General features: G+C 45.5%; 1 protein-coding gene across 1 annotated transcript; it reads right to left on the bottom strand.

Moving 5' to 3' along the window:
- Positions 1–1,344: 1,344 nt before the first annotated feature.
- On the bottom strand, positions 1,345–26,758 carry nptxrb (neuronal pentraxin receptor b; the record flags this gene model as incomplete). Its single annotated transcript, XM_084319013.1, has 6 exons — positions 26,633–26,758; positions 25,636–26,374; positions 23,004–23,355; positions 11,998–12,239; positions 2,577–2,756; positions 1,345–1,590 (listed from the first exon to the last, which is right to left on the bottom strand). Exons 2-6 carry the CDS (start codon positions 26,356–26,358, stop codon positions 1,345–1,347), a joined length of 1,743 nt encoding a protein of 580 aa, XP_084175139.1. The 5' UTR covers positions 26,359–26,374; positions 26,633–26,758.

Here is a 26,758-nt window from a genome sequence, read left to right as displayed (position 1 = left end):
TTAACATCATAACCAAAGCGAGACAGAGAGAGAGAAAGAGAGAGAGAGAAGAGAAGAAGAACAAGAAGAAGAATAAGGTAAAGACATTTGACTTTTGTTTTGGGCACGTGAGCCCTTGGCAGGCACTTTACAAACGGATGTCAATGGTATGGGGCTGAAACTGAGGTAAGCCAAGGGGGCGTACATACTGCAACAGTGAGACACACTGTATACTACAACCCCCCCCCCCCCCCCCCCCCCCCCAATTACACAGACCTAAGGTATTCCGTGAGGGTAAAATATGCCACATTCATATACGCGTGCTTCAGCGTGGGGGGATTTCTACCATGATATACACTTGTCAATTGAAAAATCAGACCTCCTCTCATGCAAATAGTGTTTACATTCCATCAGCTTTACATTTGTTGACACAAAACAGGTCTAACTTCCAACCGGATTTACCCAGATTGTTCATGATCTCAATTACTTGATCATCAGGGTTGGATTTACAGATGTCAAGCTGGCTGAATGTCCCATGTCACAAGTTCATTGATTGGCACTGCTTTACGCCCGTTGCAGACAACTTAGCAAGTTACTGTGAGATAAAGCACAGGGAGAGGGCGGGCCTACGACAACAACAACAGAAGCGGATATACATTTATACGTAGAACAATACATTTAAAAGACCATTGCGTTAAGAAATCAATATGGTAATGCAACAAAACAAAATACAAAACATGAACAGAATGTGCAATAGAAAGGCATTATAAACATAAAAGTAATTTTGGTTGGTTGTTGTACTACAATCAATAGATATAGCAATGATAATACATGACGTCTCAAAAACCAAACGACATTTCAGCGTAAATAACAACAAGCGACTGGCACACAATACAAGAAAGACAAAACCTTCTGTGTCGCTTTGTCGAGGAGTTAATAGATCCACCATAAACAATGCCATCGTTAAAGGTTCATTCTGTAATCATAATACCATCATGTCAAATCGATGGCGATCGAGTAAAATACCAAAACGGAGGGCAATATATACTTGACATGGATCAAAAATAAATAAATGACAGAATGCACCTTTTCCCCTTCTCAAACGAATTCAACCCACGCCCGACGTTGATTAAGGTGGTTCTGTGTTTGAGCACAAGTCTCAATGGAGTGTGGAGACAAAGAGATCTACAGTACGCTGTTCTAATTATGCAATCGCCTCTCTCTCATCTTTCAGTCAACCAGCAAAGCTTCCTGATCCTCAAACAAAAAATTATAATCCTCAACGGAATCATCACTTCCTCTACCTTCCTAAATCAACGAGCACTTAGGAACCTTGAAAACAACTCGGTCGACCGCTTCCCTCCCTCATTGTTTGGAGCTGACCGGGTTGGACCTCTGGGCGGCGTGACAGGGGTCCAAGGACTCCTTGGTGGCCCCGCCGTAGACGTCCACGTCGTGGTCGGTCCAGGGGGCGATGTTACCCAGCGTGGCGGAGCTGCAGTCTGCCAGGGCGGCCACCTCGGTGGGCTTCAGCACTCGGTCCCACAGGTTGAACTGGGAGAGCTCCCCCACCAGCGCCTGGGAGGCGTCGAAACGTCCGCCCAGTGTGTCCTTGGAGGAGGGAGGAGACAGAATAGTCATCTCTAATCACTGAAGGCAGACCCGAAGCAATAAGATTAGATACGATAAGATATTCCTTTATTGATTCCATTGGGGGAAATTCAGGCATCATAGCATCATGGGGGAGGGGAGATACAGGTCCATGTGAAGTAGAAGACATGATACAGGTCATAGAATTATATTACAGTGGAGAAGTACAAATAAAAATAGAATAAAAATAGGCAGTGTAAACAATATAACAATATAATTAACTGAGTATGCTGGGAAAGTAGGCAGTGTAAATAGGTCAAGGTGCAGATGAGGGTATGTATGCCCTCTGTTATATTTGCCTTACAATAAATATAGTTACAATATATATATAATCTAATAATCTAATATATATAATAAAATAAAAGCTAAATATATGCTCTGATTGAGTAAGTATACAGTATACACATAAGGTGCAGTATGCATAAGGTATGTATGCCGTGATATACTTCATACGTTATACATTGTCCGTATACTTTAGATTCTTTAGACTCTACTTTAGATACTTTAGAATGCACGCAGTGCGGGAGAGAAGTGGTATCTGTGTGCAGAGAGAGAGAGAGAGAGAGAGAGAGAGAGAGAGAGAGAGAGGCAGAGAGAAAGACAGAGAGAGAGAGAGAGAGAGAGAGAGAGAGAGAGAGAGAGAGAGAGAGAGAGAGAGAGAGAGAGAGAGAGAGAGAGAGAGAGAGAGAGAGAGAGAGATACAGACGGTGCTCTCCTTGTAACGTCCCGAGATCACACAAATACGCTTAGGAATGAGTAGCCATAATTCTGTCAACCAATCAGCAAGTCAGTGATTTTAATGCTCATCGCTCGTCCTCAGAAGAGGCCCGTGAGCTGCTTACTTCGTGGTCCTGTCTGTTCCTTCTTTCAGTCTAAATGAATACCGTTTGTGCGTACATCCATCCATTCAGCCATCCGTCCTCTCTCCGTCTGTGTGTCTCTCTCACCTGCTCCTGGCCCAGTATGAGGACTCCCCCGGGCTTGATCGGGTGCCAGGCAGCCAGCCCCTCCCCCCGGCCCTTCATCTTGCCCTCCTGGTAGGCTTTCCACACTCCGTCTCTCAAGGTCCAGCTCACACAGATGTGCTGCCACTCGTCCTGCGGCAGGGACAGGGGCAGCTGTGCCACCTACGGGACAGACGGTTACAATGAGACGTCCACATAGGCCAGTTACCCATTATAAAACTTAGATAGATAAAAAAAAAAATAGATCAAATCCACTGGGCTAGAACACTCAACACTGATCTCTCCACACACAAGCACACATGAACAGGGGGCGACAGTGGCTCGGGAGGTAGAGCAGCCGTCTGGTAATCCGTAGGTTTCCGATTCGATTCCCGCTCCTCCCGAGCACCATGTCAAAGTGTCCTTGAGCAAGACACTTAACCCATAATTGCTCCTGATGAGCAGGTTGGCACCTTGCATGGTTGCCTCCGCCATCGGTGTGTGAATGTGTGAGTGAATGGCTAAATTGTGAGGAACAAATTATGAAGCGCTTTGGATAAAAGCACTGTATAATGCAGCCATTTATTATTTATTTATTTATGAACACACATTTGAATACTTTATTTGGTTCCACAAATTATATTACATAAACAGGGAATCAAATGTATCGGGGCCAAGCAGCACTGAACACTTAAGGGTACACATAGCACCTCCTTCTCCACGTGGCTAAGCTGCCAATAATAACACGCACGCATGCACGCACGCATGCACGCATGCACGCACGCACGCACGCACACACACACACACACACACACACACACACACACACACACACACACTACACATCTTCACTTACACCCTCTCACACACCCCTACATACATAATACATTACAAAAAAAAGGTAACTTTAAAAATGACTGTATACATCTTTGCACATCTTTTATATTCTAAATCCACTGTATATTTGTATAGTATTACTTATTACTTTTTACTTCTTAGGTTTAGTACTGTATTTTATTCTTATAACTTTTTTATCATGTCTATTTTTTATTTTATTGTTTGTATTTTTGCACAATCCAGGCGGGCATGGCCACCTACATTTCACTGCATGTCTCGTGTATGTATGTGACAAATAAAACTATTGAATCTTGAAATCCCACTACCAGTATATTAATATTAATAGCATATTATTAACTTTTTAGTTTTTATATATTAACACATGCTAATAGGTTATCTATGTAAAAGGCAACATATGCATCTTGTCATCTGGACTAAATAGGATACAAACTTGATTTTATCTACTGTATGTCATGTGGATTGGAATGTTCAAGGGATACCATGATGTCTTAAACTTTATTTCAAGCCTTGGTTTGTTGTTTCACGTCACTCTGTTAGTCCTCCTCATTTAAACCAATCGCTCCTGCTATTTAGCCACAAGGTTAACTTAAGAGGATCCACCACAGAATCTTATAAACCTGTCTGCAAAGCTATCACAGGGACTGCAATAGATTGGTTCAGATCATATCTGTTTAATTATCTGTTACAATTAATAAGTCTAGCATTATGTCAGTGCCTCATGGTAAAATTTTAGGCCCAATCCTTTTTGGTCTGTACATGTTTCCCTGGCTTTGGTCAGATAATCCAGTAAGACAGCATTTATTTTAACTGCTACACTGAGAAGCACCTTGTTAAAATATGTACTGAATGTGTGATATACAAATAAAGGTTATTAACACTTTAATCGCCGGAAACGCCGAAACTCGTCATTGCCCGCCATGCTCATTCTGCCGAAGACGCCGTAACACGTCTTTGATATCAATATTTCAAAAATCTGTGATCGAAATCATATTTCTCCTCCGGGGACCTGAGATATACTGCTGAGCTCCACTCAACTGTCTAACGGTTCAAGAGCGCCATCTGGTGGCCGATCGGCAGATCGCCCAACAGGAAGTGATGCGCCAAACAGGAAGTGCTCACCCATATTTCGTCCGGGCACTCGCGATCGTTAGCCGGACTCCATCTCGACACACTGGATAATCAATCGCTCGCCCTAACTCAATAAACAACGTTATTTGGACGTATATAGTATTATACAACCTGGAAATGGTTCAGCTAGATCAACATCCCATAATAGAAAACTGTCTACTCCAAGCTGATCGTCCAACGGCGCGAGGAATATATGGTAAGATCCAGCGTTATTTTCCAACGTGTTCTTTACTAACTGCTCTGATGACCATATCACCCACACTACATGAATCATCTAACGTTGGCCACGGAATTATAAACGACCCCCCGCCCATCCGGTCAACATCAGATGATACGTAGTAACTTCTAGAAGTACCTCCAGTTGAAATATCTGGCACCGATCGCTATCAAACTGTATTTCATCATCAATATAATGCATTTGGGGCTATAAATCAAGTTCTGGAGAAAGCTGCAGAAAACGATAAAAACATACTTATTACCGTATTTTAGTATGAATATGTGAATGAAAAAGTATAACGTTGCTACACCCTGAACAATAGATATAGGACATTGAATGGGCCATAATAATGTCAATTTAGCAATACAATTTAAAAAGTTATAGCCCTGCAAAGAAGGGGAACTTCTCCATAGACAATGGCGAGGGATGGTAAATTATGAATTTAACCATGGCGATCAAAGTGTTAATCATATTATTATTATTATTATTATTATTATTAATAATAATAATAACAATAAGTGTTATTTTTATTATTGTTATTATTATTATTGTTGTTGTTATTGTTATTATTATTATTATTATTATTATTATTATTATTATTATTATTATTATTATTATTATTATTATTATTATTATTATTATTATTATTATTATTATTATTATTATTATTATTATTATTATTATTATTATTATTATTATTATACCATAAAAACATGTGACCCTGTCACCCTAGCCAAACGTAAAGCTTACCGTAGACACCCAGTGGTGGATGCCACAAAACATTTTACAGCCCTTCAATGTGAACAAATCTGAGATGCTCTTATTTGGTCCACGGAACTCTGTCTGGTTCACAATAATTGTAGTAGTCTGCAAGAAACAGAGCCCTTTGCAAGAAACAGAGGTGTCTTCTTGTATACTTGTGTGAGCTCTGTCCTCCTTTTTCCAGCAGAGAAATATATATCCACGCTAAAATTGTTTTCATCTTTCAACTCATTGATCACCACGCTGGGAACGGGATATGACTATGTGCTGCCACGCTATGTGTCTATGGAGTCGCTCACCTTGTTTGCAGGGCTATAACTATATATATATTATAGCTATGGATACAATACTATGGCCCATTTGGCATCGAGTATCTATCGTTCAAGATGTTAAAAAGAAAAAAAAAATCCATCCATACATTCCCGTTTTATACCGAGGTGAATATAAGTATGGTTTTAGAGCGGTTTAGGGTAATTCCTGGGAGGCTAGTAATAGGCCGTGATGCATATTATACTTAATCCATTGGCAATTCGTCCCTATACACGCTACAATTCAAATGCATATGATTGGTATATTATGTTCCATCATGAATGTGAGGATTGGTTCAGTCCCCGCCACACGCTCCGCTCCTTTAAGGTACTGTGTTGATTGATGCATTCCCTGCCACACGCTCCGCTCCTTTAAGGTGCTGTGTTGATTGGTGCATTCCCCGCCACACGCTTTTGGAGCAAGTATCAATTCCAGCGCGCACCTGTCATAGTTTTTTATTAGCGCCCCAGAGGCTTTTTATACTGGGACTTCCCTTCAATCAATGTCGGGTCGTTTTGAATACTTCTGTTTCTGCCTGTTGTTCCCCGTTGCTGTGCCTCGTCTACTCTCCCTCCAGGACATCTGTGGATTGCCGCTGGTGAAGACCTTGTCCCCCGTTTTGAGCTGCGCCTCGTTTACCCGCTTTACTCTTGCGCTTTGGTGAGTTTGAACCAAACCCTTTTTTGGACGATTCTGTTTTGTGTGTTTTGAAGAACACTGAAGAGTTCTATTTTTGCTTACACTTGACTCAGCTAAGTTGTGTGTTAAAGGAGACACTGAAGATTATCATTTGCTTGCACTGGACTCAGCTGGGGTGTGTGTTTAGAAGAGACACAGAAGTTTATCGTTTTTGTTTTGCCCTGACCCTCAGCTAAATTGTGTGTTGTGGTGAACACTGAAGATATCGTTTTGTTTGTTCTGACTCAGCTAAGGGAGGAGACCGCACTGCCTCTGTGTGATGTGGACTGTTATTTACCTCTCTCTCTCTCTCTCTCTCTCTTTTCCACCTCGAGTTGAAGCTGGGAGTATCTGCAGAGCCGCTTCAGCGTCAATACCGTTTCCCCACCTCGAACACCAAGAAGATCTGCAGAGCCGCAGATAACTCTGCTGAAGGCAGTCTCCCTTTGTTTCAAGATTGTAACTTGAGTCCTTAACAGAGTCCTTTTTGACTCTGAAAATAAATACGCCCTAGTATTTGGCTAACTCTGAACTACCTGTCTGTGCTGTGCGTTTGAGGTCGGTTTCAAACCCTAACAATGAATGCATGAAAGGGGGGGGGAGTCATTTCTGATTAATTGATTGTCAATAACGGCATTCGTTAGTACAACAGCATACGCTGATCAGGGCGATGGCTATGAAAACAAGGCACAATCAAGCTGAAATTGATGTTAAATTGCTCTTACCTGTGGCCGGTGAGATTCCAAAAAGAATATTCCAATTACTTGATTGCCATCGGGTAGATCGTATGTCCATTTGAGCCATGACATAACCCACCACAGCATAATGAATCGGGGGTCCCGAAAACTATTCAATGCGATCGGGTAAAGCCCTCGGTCCAGGCTACTAGAATCGTTAAATCGTTGTTGGCAGGGAATGAGTTAATGAACTGGGGAAAGTCATCCCCGCTTCTATCTCTTAGACTATCGTATATCATTGTTATCCAGAGAGTTATCCACGCTTTCACCTCGTCTAGATTAGACTACTGCAACTCTCTCTATATAGGTATTTAGAGAGTAACCAGTCTTCCCTGTCCCGCCTACAGCTAGTACAAAACACTGCTGCCAGACTGTTGACCGGAACCCGTAAGAGAGACCACATCACCCCTGTCCTTGCCTCCCTTCATTGGCTTCCAGTACGCTACAGAATACATTTAAAGGTTCTCCTGCTCGTTTTTAAAGCCCTTAACTCAATCCCTGCCAACAACGTTTATATACGTGTTTGGCCGACAACCGTTGAATGCCAACCATGTATATATACGTTATTTGATCGTTTTTCCTTTTTTTCCGATATTTTTATTCATTATTCATCCGGGGATCTCGTGTTACCATAGGGAATGAGTCTGAGATCGCCAAAGTGCAATACCGGCTGCATCCAGCTAGATGGCGGTATCGAGCACCCTTTGAAACCTTGTATCTTGGCCTGTGTAACGGCCAAATGTCTCCGGTCTCACTTTTCCTTGACGGGCGAATGGAGCGGTTCTCCCGGTTACATTGAAGCGCGGCAAATATCCCCGATCCATATGTTGTGGTGGGTTATGCCGTGGACCAAATGGACATCGGATGTACCAGATGGCGATCAAACAATTGGAATATTATTTTTGGAATACTCCCGATCACAGGTAAGGAGTATCTGACGTAAATTTTAGCTTGATCGTGCAATGCTTTTATACCGATCGGGCTGATAAGCGTTTTTAGTGTTCAATGCGAATGCCGTTACTGCCAATCAAATAATCAGAAACGACCCCCCCCCCCTTTCATGCATTCATGATGGAACATAATACCTATGACAGGGCTATTCAACTAAATGGTTCAGGGGGCCACATTGTCAGAAACCCAAGGGGCCAGGGGCCGGACTGCCACGGCGCCTCCCCGTGCTATGAATATATGTACACAACACGCAACCACATTTTCACAACTTTTATTTAACTACATTGCAAAAGTAGTATACTTTTCAAAAAAAGTGCTTCATTTATGTGCCACATCTGCAACATCTCCTGCAAAAAGTGCTTCATTTATGACTGTGCAACAACTGCAACATCTCCTCTTCAACATTTCAATATAAAAATTAAATAAAAAACAAACAAGTGCATGATGTGCATCTGAACATTCTAACATCAACACTTGAACAAAAAACACATTTATAGTGCAGCTGAGCTTATGAAAAAGTGCTTCATGTCTGTGCAACAACAGCAAATCACAGCATCTTATTAGCACTTATTGTCCACTCTTAACTCTCAATCAGGGGGGGTGGGGGGCAGACAGGCCTAGCCTACTTACACACATCTAATGAGAGAGATTGCACTTCTTTGACTGGGCAATGGCAAGAGGGTTCATAGGAAGTGAGGGCTACCCGCAAACAGTGATGCAAATGCTAATTTGTCAAGGAGGCACGGTTGCTTGTTTTAATGGCATTCATGTGAGAGAAACTGGATTCACAGGTGTATGTTGAGCCAAACATTGTTAGCACAGATATTGCCAGCATTTTTATTTTGGGGAATGTGTTGACATGAATACACTTTATCCAAAATGTTGTGGTGGATTCATTCTCAAGTGCCTGCTTCAGAGCAGATGATGCTTGCATGTCAATTATTTCAAGTTGCAGGAGACCTTCATCAATGTGAAGTGATGCAAGGAACTCCTGTCCTTTTGTGGAAATAGCAGCTATATTGGCAAATGGGTTGCTCACAAAATGTATCAATTCTCTGGGCATGTCAAATTCATCAAATCGACTTGCAAAGTTTTCCCTCAATTTATCAATGAAATCTGTCATTAATTGAGTGACTTTTGGCAAAATTGTGCGTGTGAACGTTGACATGAAAAGAAAAAAGTTAATTGATTTTTTATTTTTTTTAAATGTATTATCATGTAATCTTTTGCGGGCCGGTCAGAATCATCCCGCGGGCCAGATCTGGCCCGCGGGCCGCCAGTTGAATAGCCCTGACCTATGATATAGATTTGATTTCGGAATAATAGCGTGTACAGGCAAGAAACGGCAACGTTTATGGTAGAATTGACATATAAGCCTATTACTCAGCCTTTCGGGAATTACCCCAGACCACGCTATAATGATACTTATATTCACCACGGTATAACACGGGAACGTATGGATGGAAACATTTATTCTTTTTCACATATTGAACGATAGATAGGCGATGTCAAATGGGCCATAGCATTGTATCCATAGCTATAATATAGAATATAGTTATAGCTCTACAAACAAGGTGACGCACTCCTATCTTTTAAAGCGTGGCAGTGCTAGAACGGGGCCCGACTAATTCCCGGTGGTCAATGAGTTAATGGTCAGCCCCACTCCTACATCTCAGACCTCCTCTCCCCCTATTCCAACACCAGGTCCCTCAGGTCAGCCGATCAGAGGCTCCTGTCCGGAGGTCTAACCTTAAGCTCAGGGGGGGCCGTGCCTTTGCTGTCGCAGCCCCTGAACTGTGGAACAGCATCCCCACCTCCATTAGGCTTGCCCCTTCGACAGATGCCTTCAAGTCTAGACTCAAAACCCACTTCTACTCATTAGCATTTCCCGATTTACACTGACTCATGCCCTGTTTGCTTGTGTGTCCTCCTGTATAACTGAGATGTGATTGTTGTCTATAATGTCTAGACTCTAGATGTATCTATGTGTATCTACCCTCTGTACAGCACTTTGGTTGACATGTGTCATGTTTAAATGTTCTCTATAAATAAATCTGATTGATTAATTGATTGTAGCCATCAGACTCTATAACGCATCACTGTGCCTCACTGCATCACTGAGCACAGGGTGACATTACAGTCTGGCATAATCTTCTTGGACATTTAAACATTTTTACACTTCTCACAATCTTCCTGGACACTTTACACTTTACAATTTCTACACTTATTACTGTACATTTTACTGTATAGTTCTGTATATTTTTGGCTGTATATTTTATATTTAAGATTTTAGAATGTATATACATACCAGAATGTATATCCTGGACCGTATTTTATTCTTTATTCTTATTTTTTTTTTTTACATTATTACATTCTTATTCTTATTTTAGTCATATTGACTACCTAAATGTTTATTGTTTACTGTGAGCGATCTGTAGTGCCGAATTTCCCTCAGGATAAATAAAGGATTTACCGGTATATTCTTTCTCCCAAAAGAAAAACACAGAACGACTCCAACTCATTCAAAACTCGGCAGCTAGGCTACTAACTAGAACCAAGAGGAGAGACCACATCAGTCCAGTATTAGCTAACCTACACTGGCTTCCGGTAACATTTATAATTGATTTCAAGGTCCTCCTCCTTATATACAAAGCACTAAATGGAACAGGACCAAGCTACATTGCAAATTCTCTAGTCAACTATGTGCCTCCTAGAACATTGCGATCATCTACTACTGGTCTATTGAAGGTTCCAAGCCACAGTCTAAGGAAAATCGGGGATGCAGCCTTTGTAAACTATGCACCAAATTTATGAAACACACTACCTATGGACATTAGGGAAGCTAGAGAAGCTAAAACAAGCTAAAAACGTACCTCTTCACCATAGCCTTCTAATACACTACACTGTTGATTGTACTGTAGCACTATTTTACTCTGTCCATTCTATTGCATAATTTTACTATCTATTCTATACTACTATTTTATTGCACTGTATTATTTTACTCTGTCTATTGCTTTTTATTACAGGTTCAAAACTGTCAGGTATTAAACTGTGTGGGTATCAAACAAGAGACTGTCAGACTTTAAAACTGTGTAGGACACAGGCCTAGAACTGCACCGTGAGAGAGGGAACTGCGCCCTGAGAGGGAGGTTTGCCCTGGGTGGGAGGTTCGAAGGGTCAAAGTGAGTATAAAACAGGAGGGAAGACTGTCAAGATTTAAACTGTGGATACCAAACAGAGAAGGTAAAGACGACTTTGAACTGTTGAACAGTAATCCAGAACTATTTTATTGCACTGTAAAATATATATATTCTTTTATCTATTCTATTCTACAATTGTATTGCACTGCACTATTGCACTATTTTACTCTGTCTATTTTATCTCTTTTTATTATTGTCTATTTAAAACAGAATCAAACCATAAACAAGGTGGCCTGTTGGGATGTTAGATCCTAATGTGAAAAACTGTGATTTTATGTCTGCACTTTATCATTTTATGCCTGTCTTTTTTCTGTTGTGAAGCACTTTGAGCTGCAGTTTCTGTATGAAAGGTGCTATACAAATAAAGTGTATTATTATTATTATTATTATTATTATTATTATTATTATTATTATTATTATTATTATTATTATTATTATTATTATTATTATTATTATTATTATTCTATTCTATTATTATTATTATTATTATTATTATTATTATTATTATTATTATTATTATTATTATTATTATTATTATTATTATTATTATTATTATTATTATTATTATTAATGTTAATATTTACCTTGTCATTGATGAGTAACTCGACAGGATTATGGACCCCCTGTAGCAGCACCAGCTCATTGGGCTGTCCCGGGACAGAGTAGGAGAAGGGAGTGCCGATGCCCCCCTCCTTGGCCTTGAGCCACACACAGGCAGTGAAGGCATACATCTCCGTCATCTCCTTCCTGACCAGGCCATACATGTAGTTGGTGCGCATGGGGAAGGAGAGGACAAAGCCGTCTGGGAATGATGGCTCTGTAAGGGCTGCGGGAGAGAGATACAGAGAGAGAGAGAGAGAGAGAGAGAGAGAGAGAGAGAGAGAGAGAGAGAGAGAGAGAGAGAGAGAGAGAGAGAGAGAGAGAGAGAGAGAGAGAGAGAGAGAGAGAGAGAGAGAGAGAGAGAGAGAGAGAGAGTAAGGGAGAGAATATCCTTACCTCATACTATAGTCTACCCATATAACTCTGTATGATATGTACAATAGTGCTGTATATACCATACATATACATGTATATATTTATATTTACTGCATATATATACTGTATAATCTGTCTTAATATACCTGCATACAATTATTCTATACCTATTTATACACCTGCATGTACAATAATGCTGTAATAATGCTGTATATATATATGTATTCTTACTGTTGTGAAGGGCCAGATTAAACCGAATATATATATTTATTTATATATATATATTTAATTGTATTTGTATATTCTCTAATATTCCCTGATATCCCTTGTATATTCCTTGTACAATATGCATTGAATATCCATTCTAGCCTACTGAACATCCCATAATAGTCTCCATTCTACTATTGGTCGAGACCTTGGTGCCAGGCTGCCATACCCCTCAGACCCAGTTCAAACGTACCGCTCGACATGTACGAACAAGTCCTAGTTCCGCGTAGGAATTTGGCTACCGCACCACTAATGGGACTATTTGTTCATAGTGCGTATATATACTGCGCTACTAAAGTAGGACTTTCTTTTCAGTCCAGTTTCTTACCCTCCAATAGAGTCACAGACGTAAAGCCTCCCCGCGACGCCACGTGTGGGAGTAAGGCCAAGTTCGCCTACCATCGGTATTGAGACATCGTGTATATTAATATTTGAATAGTCATATTTGGCACTATATCGTCGAGTTGGACGTAGTCTATTAAGCTAATAATAGTCTGTTAATATATAGTGCTTCGTGCGGTGAGAATACTACCGTAGTCAGTACCCCATCGTTTCGGGCAGAGAACTGGCTGCTTACCCAGGGTGGTTGACCCTATGTGAAGCTGCACCCGAGGAGCCCCAGAGCCGACGAGCGAGTGGACCTGTATACCGGATTATTCTACCGACGACAGCCCGCCTTCCCAGGCACGGATTATGCTTTGGATACTTTGATTATTCCATGGATAAAGACCCCCGACACTGCCGTGTGTTGGAACCCCCCCCCCCCTGGAGAGGACGCAAGGTGAGGAGACGCTCTGCAAGACGAGGTCGCTTCACGTCTCTCCCCCGTGGACCGGAGAGAGCCGGCCCACAAAGAGTCCACCTGCTTTCATCTGTGGTCCAAGGATCGCCGGCGCATTGAACGGCACTACAGTGGGTTCACCTGGGATACCCTTGGCCGGACGAGGCAGCCGGATTCTACCCCCCCCCCCCTCCTACTCCTGTCGGCTTACAAGCGACCGGATTAACCCCCTCTAGTGTATCTAGTATAATCATTAAAGTATCATTGCTGTTATTCCTTAACTATTCCAGGTCGTATATTTACCACCTGCGCCTTCAGAGATTGGACATTCTCTATTGATATACCGACGAATACTCCTTGCCATAAAAGTGCATACTATTTCAATTCATAAATGTAATTAAGTGATTGAGTGCTTATTCTACACACCATCGCTGTGTAGAAATAAAGACCTGTTTCTAATTCGTACATTTGTGTTGGATCCGTTTCATCTACGTGAGAGTGTTCATGATAATATATTTATGCCGTGTACTGGGTGGCCGAATATTAAGTACAAAGGTAGTGGTAGTAAGTATCATATCTAGTAATACAGTCAGGGAATTGTACCCCTCAGTTACAATTGGTCCTTCGAGCCGGAGGGTAATTAGTGTAATATTAATATAGTGTTATTAATATTGAAATGGCCTATGATGAACACTCCACGAAACGATCCTCCTAACCAACGCCCGCAGCGCGAACGACGGCTCCCTCAGTACTTAGAGGCCTACGCTGTCAGTCAACAACCTAGTCTTCTACTAACAGTAAACGCGGTAAAACTAGAAAGTAAAAGTATGTCTAACCCCAACGCCCAGACTACCCCGACCATAGAGGCCCCTACGGGCTCTAATGTAACTGACCAAGTTCACGGTGGGGACCAGTGGGAACCAGACATGACTTCACACCCCGCCAGTACTGAAGAAGTAGTCCCCGATGAGTCCCGGGAGGAATACAACGCTACCGAGAGAGAACTCGGCACGGAAGAAGACGGGGAGAGCACCGTGGAGATAGAGCTCCAAGGCTCCGCAAGGAGTACCCCGAGGGAAGGCTCCCCTATACAACCGCCTTCTCCAGAGGCAGAGAGGACCCTACAGCAGGCCTTCCTCATCAGCCTGAACGCCGCTGCTGAACGCGACCGACTGCAGATCCAGCAGCGAAGCGAACACGGGCAGATACGTCTAGAAATAAGACGCATTCAGATGGAAGAGAATGTGGCCCGAGAACGAGCCGGTGCTCAACGGGACGCAGCGCGCGACAGACAGCAGTCGCAACTAATAGAACAGCTGATCAGACGGACAACCCTAAACAACCCTGAACTTGACCAACAGACGAGGTCTATACCCCCCACAGACCACCTCCCCCCACCGGTCCAAGCGAGACCTAGCAACCGGGAAGGAGCAGCATATCCTGTGGAGAGGCTAAACCAGAGACTACAAGCACTGGATGACCTAACTGAAGACGAAGAGGAAGAGGAGGAGAACCACGCCCGAAGACAGCACAGTACTCTACCGGACCAGGAGGTCCGGTACAGCCCAGGCTATACTCCCGCGGAGCTGCGCTACAGACCCCCGACTCTATACACGGGTGAGCACGACGCACGACCCGCACCGAGGAACAGCACCTGGACAAGCGGGCCATGGTACACTGCCAGTACCAGCCCATACCAAGGAGCGGGAGGAGACTCGCCTAGGAGGCCTCTCCCCCAACGCTCGCCGATGTATCCACAGTCAGCGTCATACATTGGCACGCCTATGGTACCCGACTTCACCCAAGAGAACCGGGCCCAGTATACAGAACTCCGCATGTGTCTGGAGACCATGTTGGTGGATGTATTGGATGAACGCCACAAATACGCCATCCTACTGAAGCACTTAAAGGTGCCCCGCGCACATAATATAGCGCTCGCCTACGCGACTTCCACCACCCCATACACAGCAGCGCTGGTAGCATTGGACCAGAGGTATGGGCGCATATGGGATTACGTGATCCAGGAGATCCGACACATCGACCGCTTACCCCCAGCAATAGACAATCGAGCACTGGACGACCTGTCCATCAGAGTGCAGTCCCTGGTAGGGATGTTGGGAGCGCAAAGAGAGAAGGGGAGGCATGAACTTTACGCCAACTCAAATGTGGAAAGGATCCTGGAGAAGCTGCCGCCCGCTCGTCAGGAGCGGTTTAGGCGGCAGAGGGACCACAGAGACCCGAATGGCCCCGAACCGAACCTCCTCGATCTAGCAGACTTCCTGGCGAGAGAAGTCAGCAGCCTACGGCTAGATACATTCGGACGGAGCACCCCTGGCTCCAGAGAAGGAACCAGACGACTAAATGATGGAAGAAGATCGGTGACTGTGATGCACCAATCGGAGTCAGTACCGAGCAGCAGGAGCCACAGTACCCCCTCCAGAACGGAGAAGTGGAAGATAGTGTGCCCCTACTGTGAGAAAGAACACTGGCTAGCGCAATGTGACTCCTTCCCCAAGCTGAACGCGGCGGAAGCAGGTCAATGGATAAAGTCCAACAAGCGCTGTTTTCGCTGTGCGCGCTCACACATGGCAGCCGAATGCCGCTTAAAGAAAAGGTGCACCAAGTGCGATGGAGCCCATCTGGACATACTTCACGACAGTAACAGACGGCGCCCTTCACCTGCACCATCCAGCCGCAAAGCAAGCGTCATGTACATCGATCCCGCCAGCAGCAGTGGAGCCCGAGTACTCCTAAAAGTAGTGCGTGTGACACTAAGCTACCAGAATAAAGTCCTGGACACTTACGCCGTCCTCGATGACGGGTCAGAGAAGACCCTGCTGCTCGCCTCCGCTGCGGCCCAGCTAGGGCTGCGGGGAAGCGAAACCCAAATGACAATTCGGACAATAAGACGAGATTTGAAGACGATAAAGGGCGAGAATGTCTCATTCTCTATCGCAGCAAGCGGCCAGCCTGAGCGACGGTACCAGATTGCAGACGCTTTCACCAGCCAAGAAATAGGACTGTCGCGGTACACATACCCCGTCGCCAAGCTGATGGAGAAATATGCACATCTGCGCAAGTTACCGATCCCGCTCATAGACAATGCTATGCCGACCCTGTTGATAGGCTCCGACCATGCAGACCTCATTGTCCCGATAGACCGGGTTCATACCGGACCTCGAGGCTGCCCTGCAGCAGTCGAGACCCGTTTGGGATGGACTCTCCAAGGCCCGCTCGCCAAATCTCTCAACCGAAGTACAGCCACTAGATGTCTCCACTCCCGAGTCACAGAGGGAGAAACCGCACTCCTGCAACACGTAGAGCGGCTATGGACCTTGGAACAAATGCCCTTTAAGAACGGAAAGAAAGACATTCGCTCTAAAGATGACATTTACGCAATTCACCTCCTCGAGACAGGGACCAAGAGAGTCCCGGTCAACGGCGTGTTGAGATACGCCACGGCACTCCTGCGGCGAGAAGGAATGCCTACTTTCCACGCCAAGACAGACGCCACAGAACGGTACCTGCTGAACACGGAGCGGCGCTTAGCCAAGAACCCCGCCCAAGAGAGTGTATACCGCGCTGAGATTGAGAAGCTCATCACAGCGGGACACGTCACAAAGATGGACATTAAAGAGGCTGACCAGACCACTGAATCGTGGTACGTGCCCCACCACAAGGTCCATCACAACGGTAAAGACCGCATAGTATTTAACTGCAGCTACCAGATCGGATCCCAAAATCTGAATAAAGAGTTACTGCCCGGTCCCACACTCGGCCCCTCCCTACTCGGCGTTCTACTCCGCTTCCGCCAGGAAAAGGTGGCCATCAGCGGGGACATTAAAGGAATGTTCCTGCAGGTGAGATTAGTAGAGGCGGACAAGCCCCTGTTACGGTTCCTATGGAGAGAGAAGCCAGGAGATGAGCACCCAGCCATCTACCAATGGGAAGTCCTCCCCTTCGGAACGACGTGCAGCCCCTGCTGTGCGACATTTGCACTACAGAAACATGTAGCAGAGGACCCAGCAGCGGACGAAGAGGTCCGACACAGCGTAAAGAACAGCTTCTACGTAGACAACTGTCTACAAAGCCTTTCAACCCAGGAAGAAGCCGAGGCTCTCCTGATTAAACTCCGCGCCTCATTGATCAAAGGCGGCTTTGATCTCAGGCAGTGGGCCAGCAGCGATCCGCAAGTACTGCGCAGCCTCTCCTCCGAGGACAAGGCAGCCAGCAGCGAGACCTGGATGGCTACAATCCCGGGAGAAGCCCAGGAGATGACCCTGGGATTGGTGTGGCGATTCAAAACAGATTCGCTTCACTACAGACACAAGCCCCTGACTACGGAGCAGGGAAGGCCGGCGGCGGCGCCGACCACCAGACGGAGTGTGTACACAACACTCGCCCGACAATATGACCCGCTAGGATGTATTCTACCGTACACCACCAGGGCAAAAATGATTGTACGAGCATTGTGGGACAAGGACCAGGGCTGGGACGACCCCATTCCCGCACACCTTGCATCCACCTGGAGAGAGTGGGAGATGGAGCTCCACTCACTCCCAGGCGTTAATATGCGCCGAAGCTACTTCCCACCCACGGTGAGGCCAGAGACATGTAAAATGGACTTACACGTCTTCAGTGACGCCTCAGAGGTCGCATACGGATCAGTAGCCTACTTGCGGGCCCAAGACCAGGGGGGAGAGATCTACACAGCATTTGTCCTCGCCCGCTCGAGAATAGCCCCACGCAAGCAACAATCTATCCCACGTCTAGAGCTCTGCGCAGCCCTAGCCGGAGCGCACCTAGCCACGCTCATCCAACGTGAGCTCACCATACCGGTGTCTAGAACAATCCTGTGGTCAGATTCCACGACGGTACTCGCCTGGATCAAATCGGACTCATGCAAGTACAAAGTCTTCGTGGGAGTCAGAGTCACCGAGATTCAAGACTTAACCGAAGAGTTAACCGGAGAAACAGAGTGGCGCTACGTTGATACAAAACAGAACCCAGCTGACGTCATCACCCGGGGGATGCCCCTGGATGACCTCACCCGTCGCAATGTCTACAGTGACGGCCCCGCATTCCTAAGACTCCCGGAAGGACAGTGGCCCATGCCTATCCCGAGGGAAGCAAGTCCAGAGGAGGTGGAAAATAAGAAGTCTGTGTTCTGTGGATTGAGCACCGTAGCCTCCACCGACCCTAACATAGACGATTGCACGTCCATAGAGAGTGCACAACAAAGAACATTCCTGCGGTACCACCCGGAGTGCAAGTCCCCCGCTGATATGTCAGCAGCTAACTACGAGGAAGCAGAATTACTTCTACTGCAGCGAGCCCAGAGAGACTCGTTCCCCGATGAATTGGCCTGTCTACAGGGAGGAAAGCCCGTCCCATCCGACAGCAGATTAATTCATCTGGCCCCCGAGAGCGACGCTCATACCCTCATCAGAGTGGGTGGTCGCCTACGCAGAGCCCCCAATCTACCGGATGACATTAAATACCCGATCGTATTGAACAGCCGACACAAGGTCACAGAGCTGATTATAAAGAAATACGATGAGGATGTACATCACGCAGGAGCAGAAAGAGTCTTCGCGGAAATCAGACGTCGTTACTGGATCCTACGAGGAAGAGAGGCGGTACGACGCTTCCAGCGAACATGTCTAGACTGCCGCAAGTGGCGCGCGCAGCCCAGCATACCAAGGATGGCTGACCTTCCTCCATGTCGCCTCCGAATCGGTGACAAGCCATTCCACTCAACGGGTATGGACTGCTTTGGCCCGCTGCACATAAAGAAAGGAAGAGGAACCGAGAAGCGGTGGGGTATTGTATTCAAATGCATGACCACCAGAGCGATACACATCGAGCTTCTCCCGACCATGAGCACAGACTCATTCCTTATGGCCTTCCGTAGATTCACATCACGGAAAGGAAGACCGTCTACCCTATTGTCCGATCATGGGACAAACTTCAAAGGCGGCGAAAGAGAGCTGAGAGAGAGCTTCCAAGCTATGGGCCCAGAACTTAAGACCCACCTCGCTCCAGCACAGGTTGATTTCCAATTCAACCCCCCAAACGCACCCCACTTCGGTGGCACTTGGGAACGAGAAGTGCGCTCCATAAAGACAGCCCTGTATGCAGTACTTGGGGCCCAGACTGTGGCGGAAGAAGTCCTAATGACAGTCCTCACGGAGATTGAGGGAGTACTTAACTCGAAGCCCCTCGGATATGTCTCCAGTGATGTGGCGGATATCGACCCAGTTACCCCCAACACACTCCTGATGGGGCGGCTAGATCCTGCATTACCCCAGACAATGTACCGGCCTGAAGAAGCGAACGGCCGACGAATGTGGAGGTACAGCCAAGTATTAGCCGACAAGTTTTGGAACAGTTTCCTACTGCACTACCTACCGTCTCTACAGACCCGCCAGAAGTGGGTAAAGGAGAGAGACAATTTGACAGAAGGAACAGTCGTCATGATTATTGATCAATCACTGCCCAGAGCTATGTGGCCGGCCGGCCGCGTAAGCAAAGTGATCACCGGTGCCGACGGCAAGGTCCGAGCAGCTGAAGTGCTCGTCCAGGGTCGCACTTACACCCGTCCCGTGGCGAGGCTCATAGAACTGCCTCGACTCCCAGACACAATCGATGATGACCATGACCCTACAACCCTATGACTTTGTGAAGTTGACTGACCCCTACAGCAAACCCTTATGTGTAAATAGACAACGCGATTAATCTGTCTCTGTTTAACTGATTAGGTCTGGGACCTATTCAGGGGGTGGCTGTTGTGAAGGGCCAGATTAAACCGAATATATATATTTATTTATATATATATATTTAATTGTATTTGTATATTCTCTAATATTCCCTGATATCCCTTGTATATTCCTTGTACAATATGCATTGAATATCCATTCTAGCCTACTGAACATCCCATAATAGTCTCCATTCTACTATTGGTCGAGACCTTGGTGCCAGGCTGCCATACCCCTCAGACCCAGTTCAAACGTACCGCTCGACATGTACGAACAAGTCCTAGTTCCGCGTAGGAATTTGGCTACCGCACCACTAATGGGACTATTTGTTCATAGTGCGTATATATACTGCGCTACTAAAGTAGGACTTTCTTTTCAGTCCAGTTTCTTACCCTCCAATAGAGTCACAGACGTAAAGCCTCCCCGCGACGCCACGTGTGGGAGTAAGGCCAAGTTCGCCTACCATCGGTATTGAGACATCGTGTATATTAATATTTGAATAGTCATATTTGGCACTATATCGTCGAGTTGGACGTAGTCTATTAAGCTAATAATAGTCTGTTAATATATAGTGCTTTGTGCGGTGAGAATACTACCGTAGTCAGTACCCCATCGTTTCGGGCAGAGAACTGGCTGCTTACCCAGGGTGGTTGACCCTATGTGAAGCTGCACCCGAGGAGCCCCAGAGCCGACGAGCGAGTGGACCTGTATACCGGATTATTCTACCGACGACAGCCCGCCTTCCCAGGCACGGATTATGCTTTGGATACTTTGATTATTCCATGGATAAAGACCCCCGACACTGCCGTGTGTTGGAACCCCCCCCCCCTGGAGAGGACGCAAGGTGAGGAGACGCTCTGCAAGACGAGGTCGCTTCACGTCTCTCCCCCGTGGACCGGAGAGAGCCGGCCCACAAAGAGTCCACCTGCTTTCATCTGTGGTCCAAGGATCGCCGGCGCATTGAACGGCACTACAGTGGGTTCACCTGGGATACCCTTGGCCGGACGAGGCAGCCGGATTCTACCCCCCCCCCCCCTCCTACTCCTGTCGGCTTACAAGCGACCGGATTAACCCCCTCTAGTGTATCTAGTATAATCATTAAAGTATCATTGCTGTTATTCCTTAACTATTCCAGGTCGTATATTTACCACCTGCGCCTTCAGAGATTGGACATTCTCTATTGATATACCGACGAATACTCCTTGCCATAAAAGTGCATACTATTTCAATTCATAAATGTAATTAAGTGATTGAGTGCTTATTCTACACACCATCGCTGTGTAGAAATAAAGACCTGTTTCTAATTCGTACATTTGTGTTGGATCCGTTTCATCTACGTGAGAGTGTTCATGATAATATATTTATGCCGTGTACTGGGTGGCCGAATATTAAGTACAAAGGTAGTGGTAGTAAGTATCATATCTAGTAATACAGTCAGGGAATTGTACCCCTCAGTTACACTTACCGTATATATATATTATTTGTCTGTACATACCTGTATATAACCCTTTTTACATACCTGTAGACACTATATCTATACATATCCTTTATATAGTATAGTGTACTCTTACTATTACACTGCCAGCCAGTATGACTTACTACCATAGTGTCTTTATACCTGAATACTACAACTCTGTACATACATCTGATCAGCACTATACTCAGTAGTACTCATTTATATATTGTATACCCAGTTTAATCACCAGTACATTGTATATTACTATTGCACTTTACTGTTACATTTGCACTCTGGTTGGATGCCAATCTTCTTCTCATTGTACTGTACTTGTGCTGTATAATGATGACAATACATTTGAATCTAATCGAATGTAATGTAATGTAATCTAATGTAATGTAGTCAAATGGGTGTCGACAAAAAAGTGGTTGTACCTTCCCTCCCCCATGCTGCTATGATACCTGATTTTCCGCAAGGGGATCAATAAATGAATATCTTATCTTATCTTATTTACAATTGTGTTATGAAAGTTCCAAAAAGCTAATGTTTAATCTCCAAAGCAAACTCCTCATGTGTCGACATATACTATATATGATCAATGAAAAACCCACACCCACACCCCTTATCCCCCAGGCCATCAGAACACTCAATACTGATTTTTCCACATACAAGCACACATGAACACACACACACTACACATCCTCATTTACACTTCTAGGCAGGCATGGTATGGCCACCTACATTTCACTGCATGTATGTGACAAATAAAACTCTTGAAATCTTGAAAAATGTTTAGCTACTTTCTGTGGTCATCATACATGAATTTGAGGACATTTCTACCAAGTTTCTACCGCTGCACTTTTTGCAAGTTGCAATGGTATCTGCTAAATACCTGTAATGTAAATGTAGGTACATGGACTCACTGTGCTCCAGCTGGGTGATGTAAATGTAGGTACATGGACTCACTGTGCTCCAGCTGGATGATGTAAATGTAGGTACATGGACTCACTGTGCTCCAGCTGGGTGATGTAAATGTAGGTACATGGACTCACTGTGCTCCAGCTGGGTGATGTAAATGTAGGTACATGGACTCACTGTGCTCCAGCTGGGTGATGTAAATGTAGGTACATGGACTCACTGTGCTCCAGCTGGGTGATGTAAATGTAGGTACATGGACTCACTGTGCTCCAGCTGGGTGATGTAAATGTAGGTACATGGACTCACTGTGCTCCAGCTGGGTGATGTAAATGTAGGTACATGGGCTCACTGTGCTCCAGCTGGGTGATGTAAATGTAGGTACATGGACTCACTGTGCTCCAGCTGGGTGATGTAAATGTAGGTACATGGACTCACTGTGCTCCAGCTGGGTGATGCGGTGGTTGACCGTGTCGATGCCCTGGTCGATCTTCTCGTGGTGGTTGTGGGTCTCCTTCCTCATGGCCTGCCTCTCTTTCTCCAGCATCTTGATCTTCCTCTCCAGCTCTCCCTCCAGGTCCTCCACTCGCCAGGGGCCTCTGCCGCGCCCCGAGGAGCCCTGGGACGGCTGCCTGCCGGCGGGGGCAGCGGGGCGGTGGATTCCTGGGGCGGCGACGGCAGGGGGAGCGGAAACACCACCGGCGGGTGGCGCCTTGGCACTGTTACTGGCTGGGCTGCTCACACTGATGGACGTGTCGGTGAGGTTGAGCGCAGCGGGTCCTATCTCCGCCTGTTAGAGGGAGGGGAGACAGAGAGAGAGAGAGAGAGAGAGAGAGAGAGAGAGAGAGAGAGAGAGAGAGAGAGAGAGAGGCATTAGGAAGGAGACAGAGAAAAGTCAAGAGGTAATGTTGCAGGTGAACAGTGAGAAACATGCAAGACACAACTGAGCCGTTGATGATCAATTTAAAATGGAACAAAGACAAACAGGTGTGAGAAGGGCGAATGTGACAGAGGACAGATGGTAAAGAAAGGACGAGGACCTCCTCAGCTGCAGTTATATATTGAAGTCCTTCATCCCACATGCCGTTGCTCTGATTAATTATTCGCTTTTCATTTTACGTAACCATGGTACTGGTTAGGTACCTGAAGCTCTGTGTTTGTGTTGTTGTTGTTGTTTCTCCTTTTTCTATGTATTGTGCTGTTTTGGGCCAATGTCTTTTGTGCCTGTGTGGTGTTTGTCCTGTGTTGTCTTGTCGATTGATTGCGACCACAGTGAAGCCAATGACAAATCTCCATGAAAGTGGACAGATAGAAATATCTATCTATCTAAAATACAGGAAGAGGGTAAAGAAAAGGTAAAGCCAGCAGGAGAGAGAGAGAGAGAGAGAGAGAGAGAGAGAGAGAGAGAGAGAGAGAGAGAGAGAGAGAGAGAGAGAGAGAGAGAGAGAGAGAGAGAGAGAGAGAGAGAGAGAGAGAGAGAGAGAGAGAGAGAGAGAGAGAGAGAGAGCTGTGTGGATGTGTGGATGTGATGGGAGATCAAACATGGAGACAGTTGCTGAGGCAGGACTGGACCTGTCTGGATATAAATTCACACTAAGTGAGACAACCTTATAACTGACTGCTGTGACTAGAAGGGGCAACCAGAGATGCTGTGTGTGTGTGTGTGTGTGTGTGTGTGTGTGTGTGTGTGTGTGTGTGTGTGTGTGTGTGTGTGTGTGTGTGTGTGTGTGTGTGTGTGTGTGTGTGTGTGTGTGTGTGTGTGTGTGTGTGTGTGTGAGTGTGTGTGTGGGGGGGGGTGTGTGTGTGTGCGCGCGCGTGCATGCGTGTGTGTGTGTTTCCGAGATTATAAAATAGCTGCTTCCTCTCACTCACGCACACACAAACACACACACACACACACACACACACACACACACACACACACACACACACACACACACACACACACACACACACACACACACACACACACACATACACACACACACACACACACACACACACACACACACACACACACACACACACACACACACACACACACACACACACACACAAACACACACACACAGGCATGAACCCTCAAGGTCTCTCTCTCTCGCTTGTTCCGTCCAGCCAGCGTCATCTTTTATTTATATCCTCACAGAGGGGGGAGACAGCGGGTGAACACATTTCCCGGGGCTCGTGGCAAGCATGCAAGGCATGACGATGCTGAGAGAGAGGGGCACCCATGGGTCGTTTGTGAGAGGGTTCAAAATAAAGGAGAAAGTAGGATGGTAAGGAAAGAGACAGGGCGATAAGGATGATGAACTTGTTAAAAAAAGAAAAAGGGAAACAGGGTAATATACAGTGGAACTAAATTAATGCAGGATAATCAGTCAAAACGGATAAGTAACTTCAAACTTCAAAAGTGTTTTATGATGGGGAGACTCGGGTTTTAAACCTTGTGAGTCCTATATTGTTATTACCTGCATTGCTGTTACCCTTTTCTTATTCTCCTTTAGTACATTGCTTTTATTCTGTCTATTTTATGTTCATTTTATGTAAATTTTCTAGTGCTGTTGTGAAGCACTTTGGGCTGCAATTCTTGTATGAAAGGTGCTATACAAATAAAGTTTATTATTATTAATAATAATGTTATTATTATTATCAGTCACTGCCATACCATTGTGCAGGCCGTTTAGTGTCATGCTTTATGCACGCATACTCAAGTGTGTCACGTGCATAATAATAATAATAATAATAATAATAATAATAATAATAATAATAATAATAATAATAATAATAATAATAATAATAATAATAATAATAATAATAATTCATTACATTTATATGGGCATAATATTAGGGTTCTACGTGGCCTATTTTAATTAGGTCCACTCATTGTCGAAAATATCCTTTAGTGCAGAGCTATGGAAAGTTTATGTTTTGCATTATTATTATTTTTGGGTGGTTTTTAAACCAATTGCCAACGTCTGTAAGTCTGTGCCCAATTGAATGCATACAGCAATAGTCCAGGTTTTGCCTTGCCCTGTAAACTATAACCTTTAGTCAACATATTTTGCATTACCTCCAGTTTCTCGATGCGATCCTTTAGGTCCATGATTGCCCTCTCCAGCTCCTCCACAGCCCGCGCCGTCTGTAGCTGGGCCGCGGCCGAAGAGCTCACATCATCGCCGACCATGAGACGACCGTTGCCCGCCCAGATCCCCACGCTCCGCTCGGGAACACTCCTGTCGTCCTCCTCGAGGCCACTCTCGCACTCGGTTAGCTTCCCCGTCAGCTCCCGGATGGTCCTCTGGTCCATGAGGATCTGGTCGTTCTGTTGCAGGACCATCTGCCTGAGATCATCCGCGGTGGTTCTGAGGTAAGTCGAGTCCTCGTCCCCTGCCCCGTACAGGCCGGGGTCGTCAGACTGCTGTTGCCGCAGGCTCTTGGGCTTGCATTCTCCGACCGGTACAGGAGTGCAGATCAACCGGTTGAAGCTGAACTGTTTCGGAGATCCGCCGCCTGTCACCCCCCCGGAACTGAATTCGTTCAGGGTAGGAACCTCTATGCCGATACCCAAGCCGTTTCCTCCCTCGTATGATTCAGCACCGTGGAGAGCGCCCAGCGGGCCGGCGTGAGCTACGGACCTCGGGGGTAGAGGCTCCAACAGGCTCTCCGAGGTCAGGGTACCGTTGTCGCCGAAAGGTGCCGCGTGTTTCCGAGGATACACACTGGCGATGATGCAGATGACGGCGCCGAGGAAGGCCAACGTGCCCGCGGCCACAATAACCACTACGAACTTCATAATGGCAGGGAGGTGGCTAAATAGATCGATAGGAACAAGCGATTAGGCTTTCAGATAAATGGGATAGGCGACCAGAAACAGTGCTTTTTATTATAATTTTTCTTCTACTCTGAAACATCAATCTACCATCAACTGACTAACCTACATCACTCGACCATTTTCATAATCTATAATCGTCAAGTATATCTATGCTACAGTCGTGTCTACCATAGGACAGGATGAGGTAGATCGCCTAGTCTATTTACTATAAGGTGTCTAGAAAAAGAACACTTACACGGAAAATCAGTGGATGTCAGACGCCTTGATGTTTTGTTTTTCGTCCTTTCCCGTACAAATGAACAGCACCACCAATTCCATAAAGCGCGTTCTCTCGATCTGCCGATAGAAGGTTCTATCTCCG

The sequence above is a fragment of the Notolepis coatsorum genome (assembly GCF_963971535.1).
Source record: "Notolepis coatsorum genome assembly, chromosome: 7".
In the NCBI taxonomy this organism is placed as follows: Eukaryota; Metazoa; Chordata; class Actinopteri; order Aulopiformes; family Paralepididae; genus Notolepis; species Notolepis coatsorum.
This window is presented reverse-complemented; position numbering and strand designations above follow the sequence as displayed.